Source organism: Tachyglossus aculeatus, chromosome 26 (assembly GCF_015852505.1).
Source record: "Tachyglossus aculeatus isolate mTacAcu1 chromosome 26, mTacAcu1.pri, whole genome shotgun sequence".
NCBI classification, from domain to species: Eukaryota; Metazoa; Chordata; class Mammalia; order Monotremata; family Tachyglossidae; genus Tachyglossus; species Tachyglossus aculeatus.
Window position 1 is genome coordinate 6,679,586 of NC_052091.1, and position 16,352 is coordinate 6,695,937.

The 16,352-nt window shown below is 52.0% G+C and overlaps 1 protein-coding gene across 2 annotated transcripts; it reads left to right on the forward strand.

The window, feature by feature from the left end:
* Positions 1-6,842: 6,842 nt before the first annotated feature.
* Positions 6,843-15,839, forward strand: LOC119946078 (kallikrein-13-like). 2 transcript variants are annotated; one of them, XM_038767470.1, is made up of 5 exons: positions 6,843-6,882; positions 9,440-9,629; positions 12,117-12,388; positions 13,811-13,947; positions 15,687-15,839. In XM_038767470.1, the coding sequence occupies exons 1-5, from the start codon at positions 6,843-6,845 to the stop codon at positions 15,837-15,839; spliced, it is 792 nt and encodes a 263-aa protein (XP_038623398.1). The 2 variants fall into 2 exon arrangements, with proteins under 2 accessions (XP_038623398.1, XP_038623399.1); XM_038767471.1 differs by lacking the exons at positions 9,440-9,629; positions 12,117-12,388.
* Positions 15,840-16,352: the final 513 nt, after the last annotated feature.

The following is a 16,352-nucleotide window of genomic DNA, read 5'->3' on the forward strand; positions in this document are numbered from 1 at the left end:
AATCCAGTCTTTACCCTATTGCTAGGCATAAACCTGGCAATAGATCTCAGACTGTAAACTTATCATGAACAGGGAACATGTCTGCTAGTTCTGTTGTGCTCTCCCAAGCATTTAGTAGAGTGTTTTGGACATAGGAAGCCCTCAATAAATACGATTGATGGAAATTAACCCTAATCTGAACAGTACCCAACACCCTTACTAGCCTAACCCCAATCCTAACTTTAACCCTAATTTTTATCATGCTATAATTATTAGATTAATCCCTAGCCTAACTTTATTTCTGTTATGGTAAAATTGCCTAATTCCAATCTTGTCCCTAACTGTAACACTAATCCAAACCTTAATAGCACATAAACTTCAAACCCTAAACTAATCAAAATCTAATTCCTAATGGAACCCGAACCACAAGCCGGAGTTACTCAACAGATACTCAAACCCCAAACCAATCCCTAACTCCAACCATGTTCCCAGTTACCACTTAAATCTCAACTTTCACCCTAAAAAAATTTTGCTCAAATATTAACAATACCCACAATCCAACACTCGAAACCCAATCCAAACCCTAAACTAACCCTGAATTTTAGCCCTAACCCTTATCCAAACCCAATTCGAAAACCCAACCCCAATTCTAACCTTAAACTTACCACTAACCTCTTCCCAAGTTTCACGCTTAATCCAAACCAAAATCATGATCCTCATCCTGTGCCAAACCAAAAGTCTAATCCTGATTGGAAGCAGAGGAACCTGGCGATGGACAAGATGCAGGCTCCTTCCGGGGACTCTGGGTATGTTCCGGAAGCATACCGAAGCTCCCGTTGGATCTGGTATGGGAAAGGGGCTTCCAATCTTGCATTCACTCCCGGGGAAGTGACAGGGTGAGGGTGTGAATAATAATGACAATAATAATGATGATAATAACAACAATTATAAAAATAGTATTTGTTAGGTGCTTACTACATGCCAAGCACAGTTCTAAGCACTGGGGTAAATACAAGATAATCAGGTTGGACACGATCCCTGTCCCACCTGGGGCTCACTGTCTCAATCCCCATTTTACAGATGAGGTAACTGAGGTACAGACAAGTGTAATGACTTGCCCAAGGTCATACAGCAGACAAGTGCCAGAGGGACAATAAAACCCAGGTCCTTCTGATTCCCTGGCTTTTTCTCTATGTACTTGTCCATGCTGCTCTCTTTTCCAGGAGCCACACCAAACATTACCAGCAGACTCCCGGAAATATCCGAGACACCTCCATTCTCCCATACCCCCCTGGCGTAGACAGGCCTAGACATTCCCCCACATTATCCTAGACACACCTCCTCATTGGCCTAGAAAATCCTTTGTTAGTATAGCTCCATCCCCTGCCCATCATTCATCTTCTGCAGCCCATCCCCTCTCATTCTCTCCGTGGCTCCAGGCACACGTTCTCACCCTCCCAGGCTTTGAACACCACTCCAGGTCATAGCTCGATCCCAGTGTTGATGGTGTTTCCTGGGACCGGTCTCTGCCCCCTGTGAGTCCTGAGCTACCAGCCCCATTTCGGGGAGCGGTTTCCACGATTAAGGGTGGTCCCGCTCCCCCAGCCTCTGGCCTCTGCCTCTCTCCCAAACAGATGGACAGAAAGAATCCAGATGGCAGGTGATGTGGGACTGGAGAGTCCTGGGAGCAGAGCCTGAGGAGTTAGCAGGGGAAGGGAGATGGAATTAAACGAGGAGAGAGGGGAAGTGGAGATGGAGAGAGAGGGAGAAGTGACGCAGAGGGGTAGAAGGGGTGAGAGGATGACAGGAAGGGATGGGAGCAGAGGAGGGCAGAGGGAAGGAGGAAGCAGGAATAGGCGTTGGCATAGAAGGGCGGGCTGCTGTTCCAGGAATCATGCCGCCACCGCTGGGCGGGGGAGAAGCCAGACGTGAGGGGAAGACCAATTGATGGGAAGGGGACAGAGGAGCAGGCCTGGGGTCCTCAACGGGGTCAGGATGGGGACCAGGATGGGGTCAGGGTCGGAGAAGGGGCTGGGGCACTGTAACATGGGAGCGGGCATCAGGACTGGAGCAGGATTGGGGTCACGGTCAAGGAGGGGACCAGAGTCGGTTTCAGGACTGGGTTCTGTGCTGGAGTCTGGGCTGGGATTAGGGTTGGGGCCAGAGAGACAGAGTTTCGTCCTGAGAGTTGAGGTGGAAAAGGTATGGGGTTTTTAGGGAAGGGACAGCTTATGGGAAGGGTCTTGGGAATGGAGGAAAACTTTGGAGAGCTAACAGGTCGGAACGATGTGACTTTTGACTCTTTCCAGCCCCTCTTGGAAGCTCTGAGGTCTTGCTGGAGATCCGGGTGAATGAGGCTGAGAGCCCCGACCAAGCGTCACCCTGACCTGCTCCCTTTATTTATCTCCTCCTCTGAGCCCCAAAGCACTTACGTCCATATCTGTAATTGATTTATTTCTATTAATGTCTGTCTCCCCCTCCAGACTGTAAACTCGCTGTGGGCAGGGAATGTGTCTGTTTATTGTTACATTGTTCTCTCCCAAGTGCTTAGTACAGTGTTCTGCGTGCAGTAAGCACTCAGTAAATAAGATTGATTGACTGACTGACTTGGGGTGAAACAGTTTTGCTGCTCCCCCTTAGCTGGAAACCTGGGGGCCAACGGGCCCCATCATCCCCATGGATCGATGCCTATGGACTGGCTAGTTAGTATGTTGTGCTATTTATTGAGCACCTACTGTGTGCCAAGAACTGTGCTAGGCTTTGAAATGGATACTATATAATCAGATCCAATTCCAGCCCCTGTTCCACATGGGGTTCACAGTCTAAGAGGAAAGCAGGCATTGTATCCCCATTCTACAGATGGGGAAACTGTGGCACATTGAGGTCAAGTGATTTGCCCAATCAGGGGCAATCTCCCCCAGGGTTTGAAGTCAAACCAGGATCAGAGCTGGGGGTGGGCCTGGGTTGGAATTTGAGAGGGCCAATTTAGGCCAAGGAAAGACTGACTGACTCCCTTGAATCTAGGACTCTCTGAAGGAAGGGATTTTCTATAAGCTGAAGGCAGGGGAGGGAGGGTCCGCTGGACAGGGAGGCCAACTGGATGCAGGAGAGATGATCCTTCTGGCATCCAAAGGCAGAGCTGGGGGAGCAGGGCAGGGGTAGGAATAGGAGCAGGGGAACTCCACCAGCCAGGGAAAGGGAGGAGATGGCAGAGGAAGCAGCCTGGGCCAACCTAAACGATCTACAGGAGAGGTCTTGAGTCCAGAGAGAACTGGGGAGGAAAGAAAGAGAGGGGAAGGGGAGAGGGAAGAGGAGCTGGCTTCCAGGAGCGGGATTAGGCCAAAGGGAAGAGCTGAGGATTGTGATGACCTGAACCGGGAGAGGAGGGGTAACACAAGTGAGGGGTTCCTGGACCTTTGAGCTTTGGTTGGAGGGGAAATCGGTCAGTCAGTCAATCCTATTTATCGAGCACTTTCTGTGTGCAGAGCACTGTACTATGTGCTTGGGAAAGTACAGAGCAGCGTGGCTCAGTGGAAAGAGCACGGGCTTTGGAGTCAGAGGTCATGGGTTCATATCCCAGCTCTGCCAGTTGTCAGCTTTGTGACTTTGGGCAAGTCACTTAACTTCTCTGGGCCTCGGTGACCTCATCTGTAAAATGGGGATGAAGACTGTGAGCCCCCCGTGGGACAACCTGATCACCTTGTAACCTCACCAGCGCTTAGAACAGTGCTTTGCACATAGTAAGTGCTTAATAAATGCCATCATTATTATTGTTATTACAAAATAACAATAAACAGACACATTCCCTGCTCACAAGGAGCCTCCAGCCCCATTCTTTCATTCAATCGCACTTACTGAGTGAAAACTGTGTGCAGGGCACTGTACTTAAGTGCTTGGGAAAGTACCACACAACAATAACCAGGGACATCCCCTGCCCAAAAGGAGGTTACAGTCTAGAGGGGAGTGAGACAGTTATCAATGCAAATAAATAAAATAATAATAATGATGGCATTTGTTAAGCGCTTACTATGTGCAGAGCAAAACAGACAAGTACGTAAGTGCTGTGGGGCTGGGAGCAGGGAAGTGGAAAGGGAGCAAGTCAGGGCAATGCAGAAGGGAGTGGGAGTTGAGGAAAAGTGCGGTTTAGTCTGGGAAGGCCTCTTGGAGGAGATGAGCCAGCGCCCCTGGCCCTCTCAGGACACCGGATTGTGTGTGGGTGGGTGGGGGGGAAGATGAGTATATAGCTATGATTCTATTTATTCTGGTGGCATTGACACCTGTCTACTTGTTTTGTTTTTTTGTCTTTCTTTCGCCTTCTAGACTGTGAGCCCGTTGTTGGGCAGGGATTGTCTCTATCTGTTGCCGATTTGTACTCTCCCATGATGGGGTACAGAGTACAGTGCTCTGCACACAGTGAGTGCTCAATAAACACGATTGAATGAATGAATGAAAGTAAGTATCTCCCTCTCTTCCCTCCTGGCTTGGGGCGGGGGAGAGAGAGCTGCGGTGATGGGAGAGGTTGCTCCCGGAGGATCTAGGAAGGAGCTGTGGGGGCGGGGGTCAGATGGGGTTCCCTTCCCCGCTGCGGGGGGGGGGGGTTCCTCACAGACAGGGCGAGCGGGTTTGGCTCTGGAGGAGGAGGGGAGGGAGAAGGAAGGGGGGGAGGAAGTTGGGATGAGCTGGGCGCCGGCTGGACAGGCCGGCCCATCCCTGCTAGGTAGGCCTCGTTGGCCGGTCTATGGGGGCCGCTCCCTCCCCCCGGGGCCAGGAGCGGGATTAGCGCGGGAGGAGACAGGAGGGCTCAGGAGGGGGAGGAGGAGGAGGAGGAAAAGGAGGAGAAGGAGGCAGAGCCCTCGGAGGCTCTGGGGTTCGGGGCTCCCCGAGATGGGGCAGGGGAGAAGTTAAAAGCCGCAGGCGGCGGAGTGGCTAGGAGCAGAGCGACGGACGGGAGGACGGACAGGAGGGCGAGGGGCTGCGGGACTGGACGGCTTTAAGCCCCCCGCCCCCGACTACTGTTTGGGCGACAGAGACCCCGGTGGGGAGCAGCTTGGGGGGCCCGGGCTGGGCAGGACCCGGGCCCGTTTGATTCCCGGCTGCCGCAGGTGAGCGCCCCCCGCCCCGCCCCGCCCCCGTCACCTCCCCCAAGGATGGAGAGGACCCAGGAGCCCTGGAAGGCCAGGCCAGCCCCTCCGCGGTGGGCTTCGGGGAGGAGGGGGGGCACAACATCCCTCCCACCCTCTTTGAATCCCAGCGGGGGGCTAAACGGGGTTCGGATCGCCGACCCTCCTGGGGGGCAGGCGGGGGAGATCCCCCGGGGAGAAACAGTGTGGCCTCATGGGGAGAGCCCGGGCCTGGGAGTCGGAAGGTCGTGGGTTCTAATCCCCACTCCGCCACTTAATAATAATGGCATTTATTAAGCGCTTACTATGTGCGAAGCACTGTTCTAAGCGTTGGGGAGCTTACAAAGTGATCAGGTTGTCCCACGGGGGGCTCACAGTCTTAATCCTCATTTTACAGGTGGGGTAACTGAGGCACAGAGAAATTGCCCATAGTCACACAGCGGACAATTGGCGGAGCCGGGATTTGGAACTCGTGACCTCTGACTCCAAAGTCCGTGTTCTTTCCCCTGAGCCACGCTGCACTTGTCTGCTGTGTGGCCTCGGGCAAGTCACTTCACTTCTCTGGGCCTCAGTTCTCTCTTCTGTAAACTGGGGACTAAGACTGTGAGCCCCATGTGGGACAGGGACTGTGTCGTAGCTTGCATGCTAGCGCTTAGAAGAGTGCTTGGCGCATAGTAAGCGCTTAGAGAAGCAGCGTGGTTTAGCAGAAGGAGCTCAGGTTTGGAAGCCAGAAGTGGTGGGTTCTAATCCCGACTCTGCCACTTGTCAGCTGTGTGACTTTGGGCAAGTCACTTCACTTCTCTGGGCCTCAATTACCCCATCTGTAAAATGAGGATTAAGACTGGGAGTCCCTTGTGGGACAGTCTAATTACCTTGTAATAATAATGATGGCATTTATTAAGAGCTTACTATGTGCAAAGCACTGTATCCACCCCAGCGCTTAGTACAGTGCCTGGCACATAGTAAGCGCTTAACAAATACCAGGATTATCATTAACAAATGCCATCATTATTGTCATTATCCACCCCCGCGCCTAGTACAGTGCCTGGCACATAGTAAGCGCTTAACAAATACCAGGATTATCATTAACAAATGCCATCATTATTATCATTATCCACCCCAGCGCTTAGTACAATGCCTGGCACACAGTAAGCGCTTAACAAAATACCATTATTATTATTAGTATTACTATTATAGAGAATCAGCGTGGCTCAGTGGAAAGAGCACGGCCCCTGGAGTCAGAGGCCATGGGTTCCAATCCCGGCTCCGCCAGTTGTCAGCTGGGTGACTTTGGGCAAGTCACTTCACTTCTCTGGGCCTCAGTTCCCTCATCTGTAAAATGGGGATTAAGACTGTGAGCCCCCCCATGGGACAACCTGATCACCTTGTAAACTCCCCAGCGCTTAGAACAGTGCTTTGCACATAGTAAGCGCTTAATAAATGCCATCATCATCATCATCATCATTCTCTGTGCCTCAGTTCCCTCATCCGTAAAATGGGGATGAAGCCTGTGAGCCCCCCGTGGGCTTGTAACCTCCCCAGCGCTTGGAACAGTGCTTTGCACATAGTAAGCGCTTAATAAATGCCATTATTATTATTATTATTATCCCGGGGAGGGGGGTGGGAGGCGGGGCCTGGGGGGGTCCAAAGGGTCCCTCGCTTCTGCCCTTGCAGTACCTGGACGGTCGGATCCCGGGGGTGGAGAGCTGTGCCCGCTCCCTGCCCGGCCCTCCCACAGCTGGCATGTGGCTGGCCCTGGCACTGACCCTGGCAGCCTCCGCGGGTAAGAATTGGGGGGCGGGGAGGCATCTCCGTACAATGGGTCCCTGTCGGGTGGACCCCCCCACCCCGGGGTGCGGGGAGGGACGGAAGGCGGGGCCCAAGACCCCGGGGTGAGGGGGGATCCCGGGCCCCCGCTCCCCGTTCCCAAGTCAGACCACCTCGAGGGGCCTTCCTTCCTTCCTTCTACTGTATTGATTGTGCGCTTACTGTGTGCAGAGCACTGGACTAAGCGCTTGGAAAGGCCAGTTCAGCAACAGAGACAATCCATTCATTCAATCGTATTGATTGAGCGCTTACTGTGTGCGGAGCACTGGACTAAGCGCTTGGAAAGTCCAGTTCTGAATTGGATAGAGACAATCCATTCAATCGTATTGATTGAGCGCTTAGAGTGTGCGGAGCACTGGACTAAGCGCTTGGAAAGGCCGGTTCGGCAATAGAGACAATCCATTCATTCAATCGTATTGATTGAGTGCTTTAGAGTGTGCGGAGCACTGGACTAATTGCTTGGAAAGGCCAGTTCAGCAATAGAGACAATCCATTCATTCAATCGTATTGATTGAGCGCTTAGAGTGGGCGGAGCACTGGACTAAGCGCTTGGAAAGGCCAGTTCAGCAATAGAGACAATCCATTCATTCAATCATATTGATTGAGCGCTTACTGTGTGCAGAGCACTGGACTAAGCGCTTGGAAAGGCCAGTTCAGCAATAGAGACAATCCATTTATTCAGTCGTATTGATTGAGTGCTTAGAGTGTGTGGAGCACTGGACTAAGCGCTTGGAAAGGCCAGTTTAGCAATAGAGACAATCCATTCATTCAATCGTATTGATTGAGTGCTTAGAGTGTGCGGAGCACTGGACTAAGCACTTGGAAAGGCCGGTTCAACAATAGAGACAATTCATTCATTCAATCGTATTGATTGAGTGCTCAGAGTGTGCGGAGCACTGGACTAAGCACTTGGAAAGGCCAGTTCAGCAATAGAGACACTTAATTCATTCAGTCGTATTGATTGAGCGCTTAGAGTGTGCGGAGCACTACACTAAGCGCTTGGAAAGGCCAGCTCAGCAATAGAGACAATTCATTCATTCAATCGTATTGATTGAGCGCTTACTGTGCGCGGAGCACTGGACTAAGCGCTTGGAAAGGCCAGTTCAGCGATAGAGACAATCTATTCATTCAATCGTATTGATTGAGCGCTTAGAGTGTGCGGAGCACTGGACTAAGCACTTGGAAAGGCCAGTTCAGCAATAGAGACAATGTATTCATTCAGTTGTATTTATTGCTTAGTGCAGTGCTCTGCACACAGTAAGTGCTAAATAAATATGAGTGAATGAATGAATGAATGAATTGAGTGCTTACTATGTGCAGAGCACTGTACTAAGCGCTTGGAAAGTCCAGTTCAGCAGTAGAGACAATTCATTCAATCATATTGATTGAGCACTTAGAGTGTGCAGAGCACTGTACTAAGTGCTTGGAAAGTCCAATTGAGCAATAGAGACAATCCGTGCATTCAATCGTATTGATTGAGTGCTTACTGTGTGCAGAGCACTGGACTAAGCGCTTGGAAAGTCCATTTGAGCAACAGAGACACTTCATTCAATCGTATTTATTGGGCACTTACTGTGTGCAGAGCACTGTACTAAGCACTTGGAAAGTCCAATTCAGCAATAGAGACAATGCATTCATTTAATCGTAGTGATTGAGCACTTAGAGTGTGCAGAGCATTGTACTAAGCACTTGGAAAGTCCAATTGAGCAACAGAGACAATCCATTCATTCAGTCGTATGGATTGAGCGCTTACTGTGTGCAGAGCACTGTACTAAGCGCTTGGAAAGTCCAGTTCAGCAATAGAGACAATTCATTCAATCGTATTTATTTGGTGCTTACTATGTGCAGAGCACTTTCCTAAGCACTTGGAAAATCCAGTTCAGCAATAGAGACAATGCATTCATTTAATCATATTGATTGAGCACTTACTGTGTGCAGAGCACTGGACTAAGCGCTTGGAAAGTCCATTTGAGCAATAGAGACACAATTCATTCAATCGTATTTATTGGGTGCTTACTATGTGAAGAGCACTGGACTAAGTGCTTGAAAAGTCCAATTCAGCAATAGAGACAGTGCATTCATTTAATCGTATTGATTGAGTGCTTACTGTGTGCAGAGCACTGTACTAAGCGCTTGGAAAGTCCAGTTGAGCAATAGAGACAATCCATTTATTCAATCGTATTTATTGGGTGCTAACTGTGTGCAGAGCACTGTACTAAGCGCTTGGAAAGTCCAATTCAGCAATAGATACAATGCACTCATTTAATTGTATTGATTGAGCGCTTACTGTGTACAGAGCACTGTACTAAGCGCTTGGAAAGTCCAATTGAGCAATAGAGACAACCCATTCATGCAATCGTATTGATTGAGTGCTTACTGTGTGTAGAGCACTGGACTAAGCGCTTGGAAAGTCTAGTTCAGCACCAGTCTTGGAGGGCCAGGTCTGGGGGCGCGCGGGGGACTCCCGGTCCCCCTCCCAGCCCCCCTCACCTCCCACCTGCCTCTCCCCGCAGCCGCCAGCCAGGAGTTCCCGAAAATCCTCAACGGGTCCGTGGCGGGCGGCCAGTCCCTGCCGGGGGGCTACACGTGCGCCCCCCACTCACAGCCTTGGCAGGCAGCGCTGATGGAGGGGGGCACTCTGCGCTGCGGGGCCACGGTCATCCACCGCCTCTGGGTGCTGACCGCTGCCCACTGCTACCGCAAGTACGTGCGGGGCGCCGGGGGACCCCGGGGGGCGGGAGAGGCCTAGCCAAAAGGGCGATCCTTGGTAGGACCTGAATACGGGGCATCGTGGCCAAGGGAGGGAGATTCATTCATTCAATTGTATTTATTGAGCGCTTACTGTGTGCAGAGCACTGGACTAAGGGTCGACCCCAGGGGCTGGAAGGGGAGGCCGGGGGGCGGGGGGTCCCTCGAAGGGAGTGGCCAGGGACTGCGACAGGGGACTGGGGAAGGGGCCAGCCCCATTCAGTCACTCATTCAGTCGTATTTATTGAGCCCATAGTGCGTGAAGACCATTGTACTAAGCGCTTGGAAAGTACAATACAATAGAGAAGCATAGTGGCTTAGAGGAAAGAGCCCGGGCTTGGGAGTCAGAGGTTGTGGGTTAATGATGGCATTTGTTAAGCGCTTACTATGTGCAAAGCACTGTTCTAAGCGCTGGGGAGGTTACAGGGTGATCAGGTTGTCCCACGGGGGACTCCCAGTCTTAATCCCCATTGTACAGATGAGGTAACTGAGGCACAGAGGAGTGAAGTGACTTGCCCAAAGTCACACAGCTGGTAATTGGCGGAGCCGTGATTTGAACCCATGACCTCTGACTCCAAAGCCCGTGTTCTAATGCCAGCTCCGCCACTTGTCAGCTGTGTGACTTTGGGCCAGCCACTTCACTTCTCTGTGACTCAGTTCCCTCATCTGTAAAATGGGGATTAAGACTGTGAGTCCCGCATGGGACAACCTGATTACCTTGTATCTATCCCAGTGCTTAGAACAGTGCTTGGCACATAGTAAGCGCTTAACAAATACCATATTATTATTATTATTACAATACAGCAATGAAGAGAGACAATCCCTGCCCACAACGGGTTTACAGTCTAGAGCCCAAGGAAGGCAGGGGCCAGGGGGAGGAAGGAGAAAGCCCCGGGAGTGGTCCGAAGGGCATGTGGTCCTTGCTTAGAATAGTGCTTGACACAAAGTAAGCGCTTAACAAATCGCCAGTCAAACATATTTATTGAGCGCTTACTGTGCTCAGAGTACTGTACTAAAGAGTTGGTAGAGGACAACAGAGCAGCATAACATTCCCGGGCCCCAAGGAGCTGACAGCCTAGAGGGAGAGACAGGTATTAATGTAAATAAATAAATGACAGATATGGACATAAGTGCTGTGGGGCTGGGAGGTGGGATGAATAAAGGGAGCAAGTCAGGGTGACGCAGAAGGGAGTGGGTGGGAGAGGAAGAAAGGAGAGCTTAGGCAGGGAGGGCCTCTTGGAGGAGATGTGCCTTCGATAAGGCTTTGGAGGGGGGAGAGTCATGTCTGTGGGGTTCGAGGAGGGAGGCACGTCCAGGGGGAGAAGAGGGCAGTCCGGGCGACTCTGTCGGGGAAGTAGGGGACGAGCTGGGGCCGGGGAGCGGAAGAGTAATTTATTCATTCATCCATTCAATCGTATTTATTGAGCGCTTACTGAGTGCAGAGCACTGTACTGTACTGTACTGAGTGCAGAGCACTGTACTAAGCACTTGGGAAAATATAATACAGCAATAAGGAGAGAAAAATCCCTGCCCAAAACGAGCTCTAGAGTTGGGGGCGGGGGGGGGGGGGGTGAGACAGACAACAATACAAATAGACATCAGGATAAATAAATAAAATGACACATATCCCATCTCCACTACTTCTCTGCTATGTGATAATAATAATAATTATTATTATGGTACTTGTTGAGCGCTTACTGTGTGCCAAGCACTGTTCTAAGCGCTGGGGTAGATACAAGGTCATTAGGTTGGACAAAGTCCCTGTTCTGCATAGGGCTCACACTCTGAATCCCCCATTTTACAGATGAGGGAACTGAGGCCCAGAGAAGTGAAGTGACTTGCTTAAGATCACACAGCAGACCTTGGGCAAGCTACTTCCCTTCTCTGTGCCTCAGTTAACTCATCTGTAAAATGGGGATTAAGACTGTGAGCCCCACATGGGACAACCTGATTACCTTGTATCTACCCCAGCGCATAGAACAGTGCTTGGCACATAGTAAGCACTTAATAAATGCCATAATTAATTAATAAGGGCTGTAGGGCAGGGAAAGGGGGGAAGAGCAAAGGGAACAAGTCAGGGCAATGCAGATATGAGAGGGCCAGGTCTGGGGAGCGTGGTCATGGGGAGGAGGGGGGTGTCCTGTGAGCGTGGTAAGGGGGAGCATGGGATGACCCTGATCCGGGGAAGGGGCAAGTCTAAGGAGGACTAGAACCGGGGGGCCGTGGTCAGGGGGAGAAGGAGGCAGCAGGGATTTGGAGGGCCTCCAGGGAGGGCTAAGCCTTGTCTGGGAGGAGAGATCACAGCCCAGGTTGAGGACGAGATAATGGGGGGCCCTGACCAGTGTGAGTCGGGGGGCGGGGGGGTGGCATTCCCCGGCTGAAGAGTTGGAGGGAAGGGGCGGGAGGGTCTAGCCTTACCCCCCTCTCCTCTTTCTCCCCCAGGAACTACACGGTTCTCCTGGGCAAACACAACCTGACGGGGGAGCAGGAGCCCGGTCAACAGAGCCGCTGGGTCCAGCGCTCCGTGCCGCATCCCTCCTACCAGAGCAGCCCTACCCATCACAACCACGACCACGACATCATGTTACTGCGCCTCAGCAGGCCTATCAAATTCTCCAACACCATCCGCCCGCTGGCCCTGGCCACCGACAACGGCCTGCCCCCCGGGACCCCCTGCCTCGTCTCGGGCTGGGGCAGCACCACCAGTCCTGAGGGTGCGCATGGACCCCTCCCTCCCCCCCACTTCCCTGCCTAGGCCCACTCCTCACCCAGACCTCCCCATCCTCATACTCCCTTCCTCCGCCTCCCCGCCTAAACTCCAGACCTCTTGTCCAGACCCCCATCCTGTCCAGAACCCCTCTCTGCCCATCCCACCCCACTCCCAGACTTCTTCCTTTTCCAGACCCCCCTCCCCATCCGGACTTCCACCTCATTGCCCAGACCCTCCCTGCAAGCCCTCCCTGCACCCACGCCCCCTTCCCACTCATACACCTCCTTCCCCAGACCTGCATATATATAATAGTATTTTGTTGAGTGCTTACTATGTGCCAGGCACTGTACTAAGCGCTGGGGTGGAGACAAACAAATTGGGCTGGACAGAGTCCCTGTCCCATGTAGGGCTCACAGTCTCAATCCCCATTATATAGTTGAGGGGACTGAGGCCCAGAGAGGGGAAGTGACTTGCCCAAGGTCACACAGCAGACAATTAGCAGCGGGATTAGAACCCATGACTTTCTGACTCCCAGGCCCAGACACCAGTATGCCATGCTGCTTCGCTTTCTGCCTCCTTGCCCAGACACCTACCGGGGCTCTCCACTATGTCCAACCCCCCCGCACCACACACTCCTCCCAAGCCCTCTCCCCCTCACCCCACTTCCTATCCAGATGTCCTTCCAGCCCTGAGTTCCCCAATGCTCACATTTATTATTATTAATAATAATAATAATAATGGTGTTTGTTAAGTGCTTACTATGTGCCAAGCACTGTTCTAAGCGCTAGGATAGATAGAAGGTAATCAAGTTGTCACACGTGGGGCTCACAGTCTTAATCCCCATTTTACTGATGAGGTAACTGAGGCACAGAGAAGTTAAGCTGCTTGCCCAACGTCACACAGCAGACAAGTGCACTTCCCAAGCGCTTAGTACAGTGCTCTGCACACAGTAAGCGCTCAAGAAATATGATTGAATGAATGAATGAATGAAAGTGGCAGAGCTGGGATTAGAACCCACATCCTCTGACTCCCAAGCCCATGTTCTTTCCACTTTTTCCTCTCCTCTGAGATTCCCTCCCCACCCAGTCTTCCCAGCCCAGTTCCCTCTGCTCTGCTAAGCCCCCATCCCACCATGCCTCCCCTCATCCAGACCCCCCAACTTCCCACTCAGTTCCCTCCCCAATACCAGCCCACAGCCCCCAGCTCTACTGACTCTGCCCTTTCCCTCCTGGGCCCCAGGTCCTGGGAGGAGTTAGAATGAGATTTTGGGGTGTAGGAGCTCCAAGGGGTGGGAAGTGGAGGGTGTGGGTTGGCGAGGGGGGGTGGGTATGGAGGAGGCCCCTTCCCCGAGGGGGTGGGTGGGCCTGAGAAGGAAGCTGTGGAGACAACATGACCCTCCCCTTTCCTCATTCCCCCAACCCCGCAGTTAACTACCCAAACAGCCTGCAATGTGCAGACATCCAGCTGCGCTCTGACGTGGAGTGCCACCAGGTCTACCCGGGCAGGGTCACCCCCAACATGCTCTGTGCGGGCACTCAGGAGGGTGGCAAGGATTCTTGTGAGGTAAGAGAGCCTTCTCCTGGCAGCCCCTTGGAGGGGGCGAAGTAGCTGGGATCACTGACGGGACTGGAGAAGGGGCAAGGGAGAAGCCTGGGGACCCCACTGCACTTCATTTTACCTAATTCTAAATGCTTAAGTAGGAGGGGGGGGGGGTCAGGGGTCAGGATAGGGTTAGGTTTAGGGTTTAGGGTTAGGTAGGTTGCCAATTGAGGTTAGGGTCAGGTTGAGGTTTAGGGTAAAGAAAAGCAGAATAAAGTTTTCAAGGTCCCAGTCGAGGTTGGGATTGGGGGTTGGAGAGGGAATTGGAGTAGAGGTTAGAGTTGGCATTGAGGTTTCATTTGGGATTAGACTTTGTGGATCAGGTTAGAGTTAAGACTAACGTTACTAATTAGGTTTAGGGTGAGGATTTTGGAAGTTAGATTTGGGGGTGGAGTTGAGGTGTTGGTTGTTGGGGATGGACTCCAGGTTAGATTTTCTTTTCTAATAGTACTTGTTAAGTGCTTACTATGTGTCAGGCACTGTTCTGAGCCCTGGAGTGGGTACAAGTTAATTAGGTCCCTGTCCCACATGAGACTCATGGTCTAAGTAAGAGGGAGAACAAGTATTGAATCCCCATTTTACAGCTGAGAAAATTGAGGCTCAGAAAAGTAAGGTGACTTGCCCAAGGTTGCACAGCGAGCAAGTGGCAGAGTTGGAATTAGAACCCAGGTCCTCTGGCTCCTGGGCTTGGGCTCTTTCCACTAAGCCACACTGCTTCCCAGTGCAGAGCACTGTAGTAGATGCTGGGAGAGAATATGCAGGTGAGAATTAGAAATAGCCTCTGTCCTGCAGGGGCCTCATAATATAAGAATGTAATAATGTAAGAATCTAACCTAGGGTTCGGGCAGGGGTTGGGATTACAGTGAATGTGGAGATTTAGGGATAGGATTGGAAGTTAGGTTTGAGTGGGGAAACTGAGTCTATAGTCCTTCCGAGACATGCTCTCCCCTCAGCCCCCATCCTCTCATGTTACCACTTGGCTGCCCCCCTGCCTCTGGCTGGTTTATGTAATTGAGAAGTGTGTGTTTGTATGGGTGATTGGGAAGTAGTAGTATTAGTATTTATCAAGCAAGTAGTAAAAATGATAGTAATGGTATTTGTTAAGTGCTTACTCTGTGCCAGGCACTGTACTAAATGCTAGGGTGGATACAAGCAAATTGGGTTGGACACAGTCCCTGTCCCACATGGGGTTCTTAACCTCAAATCCCCATTCTACAGATGAGGCAACTGAGGCCCAGAGAAGTGAAGTGACTTGCCCAAGGTCACACAGCATATAAGTGCCAGAGCTGGGATTAGAACCCACGACTTTCTGAGTCCCAGGCCCAAGCTCTATCCACTATGCTATGCTGCTTCTGTGTGCAGAGCCATAGTACTAAGTGTTGGGTGGGAATGCACAGGAAGGAATTAGACACGGTCCCTGTCCCTCAGGGGAAGTGTCTAAGTGGGGCTTATATAGCGGGAGGGGAGGGGGAGGAATCTAATCTAATTCCCCCTCTAGACTGTAAGCTTGTTATGAGCAGGAAATGTGTCTGTTAATTGTATTTGTACTCTCCCAAGTGCGTAGTACAGTGCTCTGCGCTTAATAAATACGATGAAATGAATGAGGGTTCAGCATACAGTAAGTGCTCAATAAATGCTAATGACTGATTGATTTGGTGTGAGGGCTGTCTCCTCACTATGTGATCTTCTCCCTCTCTCTGCAGGGAGACTCGGGTGGTCCTCTGGTCTGTAATGGGCGACTCCAGGGCATCATCTCATGGGGGGATTTCCCCTGTGGCCAGCCCAACCGGCCCGGCGTCTACACCCGCGTCCCCCGCTACTTGAAGTGGATTTCGGACACGATCGGCAGAGACTGACCCCGGCGGGGGTCTGGGAATGGGGGATGGGAATTAAACCAGGTGGCTGCCAGCCACCATCTCCTTTCATCCCTCGTGAGCCCGGATTGACCCCGGCAGTGGAGAAGCGACTGGGTGCTGACCCCCAGCCCCTGTGTCCCTGGAAGTGTGGGCAGGGGAGCTCAGAGACCCCTTCTCAGGCCCTGACTAACCACCTGACATCCTCCTCTCTGCTCCCTGGGCCTGGTCCTCCAAACCCCTGGGGCCCTTGGGACCCAACCCATTTGGCAGCTTTCCAATGTGAGGGCGGGGGCGGGGGGTCGGGGGAAGCAAGGGGGATAGGGCTGGGAGTGGCCTGGGCTTCAGAGACCCCCACCCGGGAGTGCTCGGGCCAAGACTGGGTTGGGTGCCCTGGGTTGAAAACCAAGATTTGACAGCCTTGGAGCAAGCCTCAATGGACCCAACATCTTGATGGCTCATCCTGAGACCCCTTCTCCTCTGGCCATTCAATAATAATATTTGTTAAGTGCTTAC